We start from the raw sequence: 14,101 nt of genomic DNA, 5'->3' as shown, positions 1-14,101 counted from the left end.
CTCTAGCTGAATTCTGAAGTATTCGGTTTAGGTGAACGGTATGGTATTTTTAATAGGTTTTAGGTGAATTAATGAGCACACACTCACACACACCCGCATATGCACATTCTCACGCACATACAAGAAAAAAAAAAGAGAGAGCAATGATGATGACATGTCGAATCGGTAAAATTACAGAATGAACAATACTGAGCTCTCTCAGGAAAAAAATAATCTAAAGGAGCGTGTTTCTAGCAGGACGTTAAATGGCACTTCAAGTTTTATCAGTGCCCTCATTCTCGGACTACTTTCGTGGCTCAAATTCATGTTTTTGTCTCATTTATTTGGATATATCTCTTTGTTTGTGTGCCGTTTCATACGTGCGATCAAGTGTGCATTTGGGCTTTAAGGAAGCTTGAAATATTCCCTCATTAGCGATATCCCGTGAGCTCTTGCTCTTTTTATCCTTCCCCAGCGTTGACTTGTCATCATCTCTGGAGCACGCTCTTCCGTAACGCGCTTCTCGCTCCTTGAGGAGACGAAATTGAGAATCGCTTTGGATTCGGCTGACAGTGCTGCCACCGTGATGTTGCCAGGATTGGGTTTTATTTTAAATTAGCTGCAAGCAAATAAAAGTAAAGTAAGGCATGACTGTAGGCAGCGTCTGGTGTGAGAAGGCTTTAATCCTCCCTCCTGTTTAGTCCTCTCTTCTTCTACTGAACATCCTTGCGCGGTGTCGTCAATCTTTTTTTCACATTAGCTCGCTGCTGATTCTTTTGCTCTTGCTCTCCTTGTTTATTTGGTTTCCCCCTTCTTGCACCTCACTCTCTCAACTTGTCCCTCTCCGTCCGACCAGCCTTTTTTCCCCCGCCTTAATTCAATTTCACTGGCTTCAGAACCCCTGTCTTAAGTCATTGTCCCAAACCCTCCTCCTGCTCCTCGTCCCCCCTGGCCCTCCAGAATGCTTGTGTTTACTTGTCACATCTCTTATTTGTTCTCTCCGTTTGACTGAGCTCCCTTTCCAAGTCTGGCACAAGATTCCAGTGATAAAAGTCAGGGGAGAAGAACAAGTAGAGCACAAGGAAGGAAGGAAGAGAAGAGTTGTCCATCAATATTGACGTCTTATTGTGAAAATCTACCCTGTGAATATCATATAATAAGCTTATTTATAGTTTTGCCCTTCTTACAAACTTTTACCACAATTCAGCGTGTCATAACATTTTTTGAAGGTGTAAAACTGACACATAACAAAAGAAAATACATTGAATATTTAAACAACAAAATCTTCAATCAATCCATATCATTTGGTCTAAAACCATTAGCTTAATGCTAACATCTAATCTGAAACACTTTAAACAATGCTTTAGGAAAGTAGCTTTACTTTCAAACAACTGCCACTTTAGCTGAAACAAACTGAACAGACAATAATAATCACAAACATATATTCTCTCTTCGACGTAGGAGCAATGACAATTAGTTGGGGACCTTCCCTGCCTCTTCTTCTTGTTAATTAGGCTGCATGTTGGGCAACTCTAAATTACAACATCTGTATGATGTAAAAACCCGTAGACAGGAATACTCTCCATTGAATTAATTAGTCATGGAAACGATGAAACTCGTAAATCAGGTTGTGTGATTTGTGAGTGTGGTTTGCGGTGGGCCTCGTTGCCATGGCAATTCCTGTTCTGACAGTGCTCTCCGGTGAAATCTTCCTACCTCAAAAGACGGCAAAGTTCAAGTTTGACTTTCCGCTAATTAAAAACGAGCCGGCTTTTTAATTAGACAGGAAGTAGGGCGTGAAGCACCACCAAAGTTGCTTGATTTGGCCGTTAGTGGTCGGCTGCGGCCGCCGGGAAAATGTTGTTTTTCCGCGCTCATTAATACTGATAAGTTGTGTGGAGAAATACAAGTGGACGCAAGATGTTTCCCTTCATGTCTTGTTTAGCCTGTGTGCATGCGTGTGTGACACAAAGATGTCGCCGTCCATTCGTTTATCCGTTTGTCCGTCTCGGGAGACACTCTTCATCCCCCCCGTGTCACAACGGTCAGCCTTAAGGAGCTTAAAGTCATCGTTTTCAAAGTCTCACACTCTGTGTGTATGTGTGTGTGTGTGTGTATGTGCACATGTCTCCGTTTTGTGTGTGTTTGTCTCCGTGTATGTCTAGATTCATATCAGTAACAACATTCCTCGTTTGAAATATTTTTTGCATACTGCCTGGCATCTTTCTTGTTCTTGGGGAGCGGCCACCCTTTAACCTCAGACCCTGGGCCGGAGCAAAGTGCCGGTCCTCTGTCGGCAGACGGTCATCATCCGCCTGAATTGACTGTCGCTCAGCCCGGGTTCCGATTCAATGTCACCCGATGGCCCAGCAAGAGAAATTTGCGGGAAGTGTTTCTCCGTCTCCCATCTGCTGACTCGGAGGAGTTTACTTTGGAGGAGCCTCGGAGCAATCTTAGAAAAAGTCACTGGCAAATAGAAGCAAGGATTTGAGATTTCTTTTTTGGGACATCATTAAACGCAGGGGTGTCAAACATACGGCCCACGGGCCGGATCAGGCCCACGAATGGGGTTTAATCTGGCCTGCGAGACGATTTCGTTAAGTAAATTTTTTTTTTTTTTAATGCCGGACCAATGAATCAGCGTGTCACAATCAAAACATATAAATTCATAATTTTACAAGCAGTCCTCAGATGAGCAATGCAATTTGCACACGGAATCCTGGATGTCATTATTTTACACACTATTGTTTAAAAAACATTTTTTATAGACGTGTTAAAAACGACACAAATTCAATAACTGGTAACACAAATACATATGGCAAGTATTAACGTCCTTATAACTTCATTAACTGTGCCACACAATGCATTCTGGGAACAATATACTGTGTATGCAATGCGATTTAACACGTCCGGAACTCATACAGGCAAAGCGTTGCCTCATTCCGTTTGCATTCGTGTTATTTTTTGGAACAATATGATTACAGTTGAGCTCCGTAATTTAGGGCTGGCCCACAAATAGCGAAAATCTACATATAATTGACGGCAATTGTTTTTAAGTTAGATGATACTGATCCGGCCCACTTGGTAATATATTTTCCTCCGTGCGGCCCTTGAGCTAATATGACTTTGACACCCCTGATTAAAAGGGAAGTCAACTTAGTCAGACTTTTTCTTCTCAATAATATGTTCTAGGCACTGTATTAATCCCAGGGGGCGGCCATTTTGCTCCTTGTTGTCGACTGAAAATGACACAGTTGTTCAGGGCTCAAGTAACGACCAATCATGGCTCAACTTGCCAACGTCACATGATGATTCACCGACAACACAAGGAGGGGAGAGGGGGGGGGGCTGCGATGAGATGAAGATTAGAGGAGAAAGAAAGCGCATGTTTGCGTGCATAAATTGCGCTGCAGCACCGGGGACATGCAAACGTATTTGTGTCACGTCCAGTCCGATCCTCTCTTATTTTTACGCAGTAGGAGATGCTTCTGTATGTGTGTGCGTGTGTGTGTGTGTGTGAGAGAGAGTTGTCCATTAAGCTCGCTGTGATCAGTCAGGTGTATTTATTTGTGCAGACACGTTTTGCTCTGAGTGCGTAAAAATGCTGATGTTGTCATTGGTTAAAGAAGCAGTCACATTGTGCTACTTATTGTGAAAGCCTTGTGCAGAATACATTGACATAGCAATGCAGAAGCTGAAATCTGATTGGACCAAAACAATTATAATTCAAAAAATGCTACCAAATGAAGACAATATTAATACAATCTCATGGAACAAATATGGAAATATGGAAATGCAGCTGCTGTTCAAAATATATTACCTCTTCAATCAGTTTAAAGTTGAAAAAAAGGTGTGTGTTTGTGTGTGTGCGTGTGTGTGTGTGTATTCTTGTTTTTTTTACATAGTGGGGCCAACATTTTAGGATTTCACAGAGTTGTGGGCCCCACCCGTCCATGTGCGGCCATTTTGCTGGACCCCACAAGTTTAGACCTCTTTTTGAGTGTCAAGACTTGGTTTTAGTGTTTAGGTTTGAATTGGGTTATGGTTGAGGTTAGGATAAGGAATAGGAGTAGGCAATCATTTTTGATGGTTGGGGTTAGGGGAAGGGGTTAGGAAATGCATTATGTCACTGAGATGGCCCCACAAAGATAGTAAAACAAACCTGTGTGTGTGTGTGTGTGTGTGTGTGTGTGTGTGCGTGTGTGTGTGTGTGTGTGTGTGTGTGTGTGCGTGTCTACCACCAGAAACGGAAAGCAGAAAACAAGAGTGTGTCTATAAATCATCCCAACTAAAGAAAACACTTTCCCAACTGCAGCGTACACACATGCATCCAGTGGTGCTAAATCAAAATGGCAGCCAGGAAGTGAATGCAGAGCAACGGAAACATCAAAACAAATCATCTTCATCCATATGTATCATTTTCAAACTCACCCTTTACTCATTCGAATATTTACATTTTCAGGCAATCAGAAGAAAGTCATTTGTGACTATCTCAATCAATCTGAACGTGGATTGATTGTGAATTGATGACATCATAAGACCGGCAGATGGCTCATGAAGTTATCAGCGAGTGTCTAAAAGTCTTTCCCACGTCCAAAGAGCCACAAACCTTAATGAAGCGTCTCGTCTTGCGCAGGAAGATCATCGAGGTGAGGATTATTGACGACGAGGAGTATGAGAAGAACAAGACCTTCATCATCGAGCTGGGCGAGCCGCTTCTCTTGGACATTGGACAGAAGCACGGTGCGTGTGTCTAAAGTGTAATTTAGGAGAAATTAGGAGGGTTTTTTTTTTCTTCAAAAGGTCTGAAACCCGTATGTCATGCCGTTAAATGAGAGTTTGGATGGTTGTTGTTGTGTATTTAGGAGACTCCAATGAGAACAAACCGTTGGTGGGAGCAGAAGAGGACGAGGTGGCCAAGATGGGCTGCCCCAGCCTGGGCGAGCACACGCAAGTCCACATCATCATCGAGGAGTCTTACGAGTTTAAGGTACGACGCCAACGCCCGCCCGTCGCGTCAATATGTGCATCACCCGTCTGTTTGGTTATCCGTCCATCCACCTGTCCATCCACCCATCCATTTTCTGGAGTGCTACTGGCGGGCCATGTACTGTACTTCTTAACCAGATGTATGACCAAAATTTCATTTTAAACAACAAAATACCAATAGCCACATATCGTGATTTTTTATTTATTTTTTTACAGTACATTCAAGGACAGCAACAACAACAAAAACGGCTGAACAGCAAACTGACTCAGTTTGTGTATTTTTTTCCCAACAAAATCAGCTTACTCAAAATGTAATATTAATGAGATATTATGTTTGTCCACTTAATCATTCCAAATCCATAAAAAAAATATTACAACTCAAAACTACAATTGACCCCTGATATTCGAGTTTCGGCACCTGTTGATTTGCATGTTTGCAGATTTTTTTCCCTAGTATTTTTTTTATTTTATTTTATATATTTATATATAATCTGTTTTTATTATATATATTTTATAATAGGGAGGCCGGGGCTAGTTGTATCACTTTTTATACTTTTATATATTTCTTGGAATCAATATACCATAAATAAACAAAATGTAGACCAGATGAAAGACCAAAGTCTTAGATATATTTTTTGTATTCATGTAATTTTTATATTTTCTGTCAGTGCAGTTATAAGCAATCAAATACAGGGAGTGAACATGTGACATGTTGCCCCACCAATGGGTAAGTTGTCACACTATATGGGGGGTAAGATGTCACACTGGATTATGCAACTAATAAAACGAGGAAAATTGATCTTTGTTCTCCTGTTTTTTGTTTGGTTTTACAGCCAGAGAAATTGTTTATCGTTGATTTTGAAAATTTACCATAATGATTGAGCAAACTTTATCATAAAATATTATGAAACAGATTAAAGTCCTTTGGAACTGCTGGCATGCAGATCATTGCTCTCAGCCTCAAATGCCAGTTTTGTTTCCCTTAAACTGGAAATTCGAGATTAAATTGAATTTCAAAAAATAAACCATTTTGGGTAATCGATTGATGGATGGTACATGAAATTCAAGTCAGTCCTTACATGTTGGCATACTGTAGTTCCAATTCAACAACTGGAAAATCGGAAGATTCATTTTTAAACAATGAAACAAAATCTAGCAAACTAATTTCCTCACTCTTCAGTCTCATCATCTGAAGAACAATTCTGGCATATCTAAACCAAGTTGCCAGAGGTGCATTTTTAATTGGCCCATTCTTTGCATATGTGACAACAAACCCCCAAATGACTGAGACAAGTTGCCCCAAACTACCATGTTGGCTAATACTTGCTCTTGTTTAAAGTTAGCTTAAAACAGAGCAGTGATTGAGGCATGCCAAGATGCCTGAATCGCTCCTCTAATGAGTCCACCTGATTTGCTTCTAGAATTTGTCTATGTACGACGCCTGTTTCAAAATATATGATGTTGAAAATGTTTTACTTTGCGTTGTGCAGAACAGATAACTGGCATCTTCACCATGTGCTATTCTCTCTTCTCAGACAGTACTCAACCCCTGACCATTTATACAAAGAAAACTAGCTTTCCACTTTTTGTTGCGCCCTCTGGTGGAGAGGAAAATTGCATTGTGACAACTTACCCGTGATACAACTAGCCTTGGTCTCCCTACATATATATTTTTTTTATATTTTGGGTATTTACTAGGACTCCCCCCCCCCCAATTCTTTCTATTTTTCATGAAAATGCATAATACATTTTTATCAGTGTTTTCTGAAGTGTTTTTGGGCTTTGTAAAAAAAAAAATACAAAATCAATTTTTATTTTATTTTATTTTAATTAATCAAGGAGCCATCTCAAAATGTGTTCGAAATCCGCATGCCAATTGTGACCACGTGAGGTCATCTATAAAATATTGACGTGGAGTTCAACCATCCTTGGGCAAAATGGCAGGCTGCTTAAAATGTGTCATTCTCTGCTCATTTTTCATTTATTTGTGTGTGTGTGTTTGTGTGTTTGTGCGTGTGTGCGTGTGTGTGTGCGTGCGTGCGTGCGTGTGCAGAGAGCAGTGGATGTGCTTTTGGAGCAGCGTGGCAAGGTTGTCCATCTCTCTCTTTCCCTCTCTCTCTTGGCCTTTGTCTTCATTATGTACTCCCATGCTTTTTTTTTTTGTGGTCCTTCTGCATGTGTATACAAACGCGTACACTCGCCACTTCCTTTCTACTGATATATTGTATTTTACAGCTCTTTGAAAGGCTTGAAATCAGCCCCCTACTCCCCCTACTCCCCCCTGTCTGGGAGTGATTTAACAACTGGAGATTTCTCTTGCTTTGCTCTTTTCCACTGTGCCTGTGTGCTCGCCTATATGTCTTGTGTGTGTGCGTGTGCACGTATGCGCGTAGAATACAGTAGACAAGCTGATCAAGAAGACAAATCTGGCCTTGGTGGTGGGGAGCAGCAGCTGGAGGGAGCAGTTTGTTAATGCGGTGACTGTCAGTGCAGGTACACACACATACACACACACACACACATACTTGTCTTTGTAACATTGTGGAGACGTCTCATTGACATGATGCTATTCCTAGCCCCTTCCCCTAACCCCAACCATAAAAAATGATTGCCTACCCCCATTCCTTATCCTAACCTCAACAATAACTCAATTCAAACTTAAACTCTAAAACCAAGTCTTGACCCTCAAAAAGAGGTCTGAACTTGTGTGGACCCACAATTTCAAGTTGGTCCTCACAATGATAGTTAAACCTGGAAAAACACGCGTGCATGGACCCCACAATGCAGCAAAGGCAAAGGCACCCACACACATACCGTATTATATACTACAGTATATATAAGTTTATAATAATTAGGGGTGTCAAAATAAGTGCATTCATTTTGATTTAATTTTAAGTTCCTTTAACGCTACAAATTTTTTGAACGTGCAATTAATGACCACCCCTTACTTTAGCAGTAACACATTTTATAATAATGCACATATTTGTGGAGACTGGGGTCAAGTTGTGTTTTACAATTTTAAAAAAACTGCAGAATTTCACAAGTTACTTCATGTTAAAGATTGGATAGCTCCTTAATATGAAAAGGAGCTGCCACCAAGGAGTTGCAAATGCAATTATGCCATCTAGTGGCAGAAAAATGACCTCAACACAACGGTACATCTTTTTAATTTTAACTCAATTTTATGAATTATTATGAAATTACTGTATCAATGACTAAAAGATGCAGCCATATTTCTATTAGTTTTTTTCCACTTTTATGTTAACAAGCATATGAAAATTTAGGATTCAATATTTGATTGTACATTTAGAACAGATATGAAATTTTTGATTGATCGTGAGTTAACTATCGAAGTCATGCGATTAATTACTTTAAAAAATTTGTAATTTGATGACACCCCTAGTAATAATGTATATTTTTGTTGGGACAGGAGACGACGACGACGACGAGAGCGGCGAGGAGCGCCTGCCGTCGTGCTTCGACTACATCATGCACTTCCTCACCGTCTTCTGGAAGGTTCTGTTCGCCTTCGTGCCGCCCACCGAGTACTGGAACGGCTGGGCCTGCTTCATCGTGTCCATCTCGCTGGTCGGCGTGCTGACGGCCGTCACCGGCGACCTGGCGTCGCACTTCGGCTGCACCGTGGGCCTGAAGGACTCGGTGACGGCCGTGGTCTTCGTGGCGCTGGGCACGTCGGTGCCAGGTGAGGCGGCAAAGATCGTACGAGTACACAGGCAGTCAAGCGCACTACAGTAGTAGGATAACGTAATATGTCATGTGCCACCCAGACACGTTCGCCAGCAAGGTGGCGGCCATCCAGGACCAGTACGCCGACGCATCCATCGGCAACGTGACGGGCTCCAACGCCGTCAACGTCTTCCTGGGCATCGGCGTGGCGTGGACCATCGCCGCCGTGGCCTGGCACGTCCGCGGTCAGACCTTCCGGGTGGACCCGGGCAACCTGGCCTTCTCCGTCACCCTCTACACCATCCTGGCATCGCTGTGCGTTATCACGCTGCTCTACCGGCGGCGGCCCTCCGCGGCCGGCGGCGAGCTTGGCGGCCCGAGGACTTGCAAGGTGCTGACGTCGCTTTTCTTCGTGTCGCTCTGGCTCGTCTACATCCTGCTGGCCTCCCTGGAGGCCTACTGCCACCTGCCCGCCTTGTAGACGCACGCGCCAGGGGGTCGAAATAATCCAGCTGCGCCATTTTGCTGTGGCACAGTGCCAATATGGAGGAAGGAGAAGTTGCACGCAGCAAACTCAAGAAAAAAGGGGAAATGAAGTTCATGAAGACATGGAAAGCGGAATTATTCATTTCCCACTCCTTAATCACTGTGTAGAGGTTTTTAAATAATGCCTCCATTTAAAATCTCTTCGTAGTCATTAAGCGAGTAGTAGGGAAGAAAGCGTATGGCTGCCACACCACAAAATAAAAAGTTCAATATCACATAACACAATCCGTTATCTATCTACAACATCACCCCAACCTAGTTTTGAAGGACCTCTTCTTCTTTTTTTTTTTTTTTAAAGCTTTTCATCGTCTTGTTTGTGTGCAACTATAAAGGAAACAAGGACCAGAAACGGTTGATGAAGGTGATAATTGCTGCTGGAAGTTGCGTTTGCATTTTGAAATCAGCCACGACATCTCCGAGCCAGCAGCTGACTTGTACTGTTTTTGTTTACGGGCTCGTTGTGTGGCCAGAGTACGAATACATCATATGATTGACCCCGCATTTGATTCTGATCGTTTTCATGATCTTGCAAGAACGCAAAATGAGAAGAAAACTCCTCTTTGTTTACACTGGGACTAAGGAGGAGGGAAAAGCCAAGTTGAGCCAATCACAGGTTTGCTTTCTTTTTGTTTGTCCTCCACAAGTGAAAAATCCCACAAGTGTCTGTCTCTTTAGCTAGATGGAAACGTAGTCAAAGCTCCTTCTGTTTTTGTCACTTTACCCAACCACATTTTACATGCCTTCGTTTATTATATAAGCTTTTTTTTTAAGGGTTTGCGTCCCTAAATGCAGTCTTGCCATTGTGCATCCCACTGGCGTGGGCCTGTGTCACCACCTACTGGCGGAAATGTTGTTTTCCAATTGTCAGGGAACAAGCATGACGTGTTGTACGTACACGCACACCATGTTGGAAAATATGAGAGTCCACACATAAAGATTTGCGAACGTGAACATTGCACAGATTTAACATGTACGACTGTCACTGTTTTCCAAGCACATCGAGGAGAAACATTTAGTTCATATATAGTATTGAAGGAAGGGATTTAATGCAAATGGTCAAATGAAAACATTCAGAGCTTGTTGTACATGTGTCACTTTATTGATTCGCCCTTAAACATTTATTTGGTCCAATAATATTCACAAAGTGCTTCTGTTCCAAACATAACAAATCTAGTTGTTTTTATTATCGTTATTTGATTTGTCAATGAATCCCCAAGAAAGCAAAGCATTGAGAGAAAAAAATTACTGTGTGCGTGCGTGTGCGTTTGTTTGTGTGCGCATTTCTTTCACGAGTGTGTCGATGCATGAATTGAACACATTCAGAATAGACTGTTGATGTTTCCAAAGTAGTAAATAGTATTTTTAAAATCTCCGAATGAACCTTGTCATAAATGTTTACGATGACCTACCTGTGTTTTTGTTTGTTTGTTTGTTTGTTTGTTTGGGGGGTTCAAAGATTAAATAAAACTTGCGTGCGAAATAATCGCAGAGGTGTGTATCAATACTAAAGAGATGTATGTGTGCCATTAAAGAAAATAAGCAGAACTGTCAAAGATACAGGGTTTCGTCTTATGAATATCCTGCATATGTATATAGTGTCTGTGTGTATTGGTCTTGGAGTTGAGATATATTTACACTAACAAGTGTATTAATTCTCTTTTGTGCAGATATGATATGATGCACCTTTTCCTAAATTAAAGTTGTCCCTGGTGTCTTAATTAATGTCTGTGGAATGCTTTTTTAAAATACTCAAAAGATGAAGAATTTTCGACTTTAAAAAAATGAGCTCCACGGTTCAGGTGTGTTTATTAAAGAGCGGAAATGCTCACAGACATGTTTTCAGAAATAATAAACGTGAGATGTAGTTACTATTTGGTTGTTTAATTTCACACTTGATGAGTGGATACGCATTCTATTCATAAAACTACTTGAATAGAAATAATATAAAGCCAATTTCCCCAAAATATTACGTGTTTATTGTAGTTTTTGTGAATTCCGATTGTTCCTGAAAGCACCATTTGCGTAATGTGTGATTAGTGGAGAATAAGAGGGCAGGTTACACGGCGGCGTGAAGTTACTGTTCTAGAACTTCGTGTACTTTTTTGGCGTCGATTACAGCAGACAATAACCAAGCAGCAGCGTCTCCGTGTGTTTTCTTGACACAAGAGAGTTTACATGTGACGTCAGGCTAGAACAAACCCGAAAGTCGTGGAGTCGCGTCAATTCCAATTCTACTGCGCATGCGCGTTCCGCAATCTCGAATACATTTTTGTAGTCCTAGTTGACATTTTACATTAAAGGTACATTGGATTATTTTTTTAACATGTGTATGTTATTTAGAGGACATTTTACATTTAGCGGTCTTCAATCGTTCGTCGTCAATCGTTCAAAGCGTCGCTCTAGTGACATCGAGTGGCGAAAGAGGACAAAGCAAAAATGTCTGAATAATGGTGGACATTTTTATTTATATAGATTTTTTGGGGGTTCCTGTTCTGCATATACAGTAAGAAGCACTGTAAATATAATATAATGTGTTGTTGTTTGCAGGGCAGCGTCCATGAGCGATGTCTTGAAGGCCATGTACATCCAAAAGCATCACCAGTCACCAGGTTATGCTTTTTGCTTTTCTGTTTCATGTACAGTATGTGTACACAGTTGTATTAATCATGATTAATTCCTGCTAGATTTGCAATCTTTTTTTCTATTAACAACCCCAACAATCAACCTTTTCTCATGGAAATGGAATTGAGACAAAAGCAAAAATCACATTCACTTTAGTGAGTTTGTATTTTATTGCAGCTGCAACACAGAGTTGACAGCCAACAGTACAAAGATAGTTTGGCTTTTTTAAAAGTGCTTAATTTCCTCAACAAAGTGCACCACATCCACGTGCAAGTCTTTCCTCGAATAATCATGCTAATAAAGCATTGCAGAATCGTGCAGCTTGATGTGTGATGAACAAATGCGGTGGAATAAATAAAATATGGAGGAATCACAAGTGGATTAAGCATGAATTGTGACCACAACAAAGGCGTCAAGTCTCATTGTGAGTTTAACATCCAATCTTCAGTCAGCCTCAGCCGTGTCTAGTCGTCGAGGGGCTCCGAATTTGGCCGCTGGTGGGTGGAGCAGCGTCCCACCCTAGGAAAACAACAAAGACTTATTCAATCAATATCTCGCTTGAGGCCATGAGTGTTATTGCCTTTGGCAAAGATTCAATGCAATTTCATCACTCTTGTCAGCATTCATGCATGTGCTGAAAAGGGCCTTGGGGGAGGTCTTTTTTTCTTCTTCTACATACGTGATTTAGAATGGTTCAGTACAGAGCCAGTCACATGACATAACTCCATTTCTTAAAAAGGCAATCGTTTTAACATAACTTTCAAACTTAGGTTAAATGTGTCAGCAGCACACACCTGCCAGCATTTAAAGTGCCTTTGATGAACCCAAAAATGCAGGTCAGATGTTCTAGTAGGCTTTCCTTGACATTTTTTGCTTCCTGGCATAAGCTTAAAGGTTTTGTGCTAACACTGACAGCTCTTGGAACCGGTCCCTGTTCACCATGGGAGATTATTGTCACATGTACTAAAAAGCCCATCCTTGCCAGAAATTTCTGAAATCTGGCCTTTTTGCCATCCTTCCTGACCAGGTTATCTTCTCGTCGTTTCATCCATTTGGGATGGACGTCCAATTCTTGGTAATGTCATTAAAAGCTAGATCATGTGCTGGGCCGGCTAACTTTATTTGGGGTTAGTGGGAAGCAGGTGCGTGCTGACTACCATTTAACAAGAGCTTGAAAGATTATTGGTTATAAAAGCTATAAAAGGGTGTGCACACTTGTGCACCCACCTTGTTCCAGATATTTATTTTTATTTCCCCACTTGAAAATATTTTTTTTGTTGATTTGTAGAAGTTAAAATCCACGTTAAGGGCAGAAAAGTTTGGAAATGATTTATATTTATCTCATTTTTTTTGTATATATCACAGAACCCTGTTATTTGAGCAGGGGTGTGTAGACTTTTTGTATCCACTGTGCATGTTATAGCTAATAAAAAAAATCTGCATAAATGTCTGCACAAAATGCAAATAAATCATATGATTCATGTTGCAATATCGGGTAAACAAATGGAGCACATTTTTTCCCCTTGAAATTGCAGTTTTGAACAAAGATACCTAGATGTCCGAGGTTCAAGGTACCTGCAGAGTCCGGTGGAGCATTCGTAGTTGTTCTGGCAAAAAGCACCAAAAGGTTTGCTGTTCATGATCCTCCACAACGGGCTCATGCGAGCTACTCTCTTGTGCGGACTCTGCACCGGGGCGGCCAACGGACCCGAGCACACCTGCCACAGGCACACACACAGATGGAATTGATCAGCCCTGATGACTTTTCCCTTCAGACCCGTTCAGGTGGTACTCACCTGCTGGGGTAGAAGCAGTAACAAAAGCATCAGTAGGCAAAGAGAGAGTCTCCTCAGAGAGACGCCGCCGTCCTCCTGCATCTTGATTCACACTAAATTAAATTAAAAATTAAAAATTAAAAAACAGCTGATGTGAGCCTGCTGTGGTCCTCGCTTGGAAGTCGCAGCTGGCAAAGTTTTTCGTCTTGATGGTCTGACGTTGGGGAGGGAGTGGCGGCTGCCGCTTGGACTGCCTGCACCGCCTTATAAAGGCTCGCGGCGTGTGCGCGCGTGTGCTTGTGTCACATTTGTGCTGGGTCATCACCCGCTCACTCTCTTTTGGGGGTGGAATATGGGAGGGGGGGTGGGGGGGGGTATCACCTCTGCTGCCTAAACGGGACTTTAGTGTTTGCAAACACACACACTTTACCCTCGTTCTATGTATGCACAACGATAACACATGCACACGTGAGGCCGCTTTTAAATTGTGCGTGCGTTCAACG

The 14,101-nt window shown here is 41.7% G+C and overlaps 2 protein-coding genes across 3 annotated transcripts in view; one reads left to right on the top strand and one right to left on the bottom strand.

The window, feature by feature from the left end:
- The window catches only part of LOC144035112 (sodium/calcium exchanger 1-like), a 32,407-nt gene extending 21,488 nt beyond the window's left edge, over positions 1–10,919 (top strand). Inside the window, exons 12-17 of one of the 2 annotated variants that reach the window (XM_077544539.1) lie at positions 4,616–4,722; positions 4,845–4,969; positions 7,022–7,057; positions 7,362–7,461; positions 8,399–8,671; positions 8,757–10,919. In XM_077544539.1, the coding sequence (XP_077400665.1) occupies positions 4,616–4,722; positions 4,845–4,969; positions 7,022–7,057; positions 7,362–7,461; positions 8,399–8,671; positions 8,757–9,136 (1,021 nt within the window). In that variant the 3' untranslated portion in view covers positions 9,137–10,919. The remainder of the gene's footprint in view (positions 1–4,615; positions 4,723–4,844; positions 4,970–7,021; positions 7,058–7,361; positions 7,462–8,398; positions 8,672–8,756) is intronic. The other variant, XM_077544541.1, reaches the window with a different exon arrangement.
- Positions 10,920–11,969: 1,050 nt separating this feature from the next.
- Positions 11,970–13,855, bottom strand: leap2 (liver-expressed antimicrobial peptide 2). Its single transcript, XM_077545575.1, has 3 exons — positions 13,620–13,855; positions 13,399–13,541; positions 11,970–12,342 (listed from the first exon to the last, which is right to left on the bottom strand). Exons 1-3 carry the CDS (start codon positions 13,698–13,700, stop codon positions 12,288–12,290), a joined length of 279 nt encoding a protein of 92 aa, XP_077401701.1. The 5' UTR covers positions 13,701–13,855; the 3' UTR covers positions 11,970–12,287.
- Between the last annotated feature and the right edge of the window lie 246 nt (positions 13,856–14,101).

Source organism: Vanacampus margaritifer, chromosome 15 (genome assembly GCF_051991255.1).
Source record: "Vanacampus margaritifer isolate UIUO_Vmar chromosome 15, RoL_Vmar_1.0, whole genome shotgun sequence".
Lineage (NCBI taxonomy): Eukaryota > Metazoa > Chordata > Actinopteri > Syngnathiformes > Syngnathidae > Vanacampus > Vanacampus margaritifer.
Note: the sequence above shows the minus strand (reverse complement) of the source record. Positions and strands in the feature narration are given on the sequence as shown.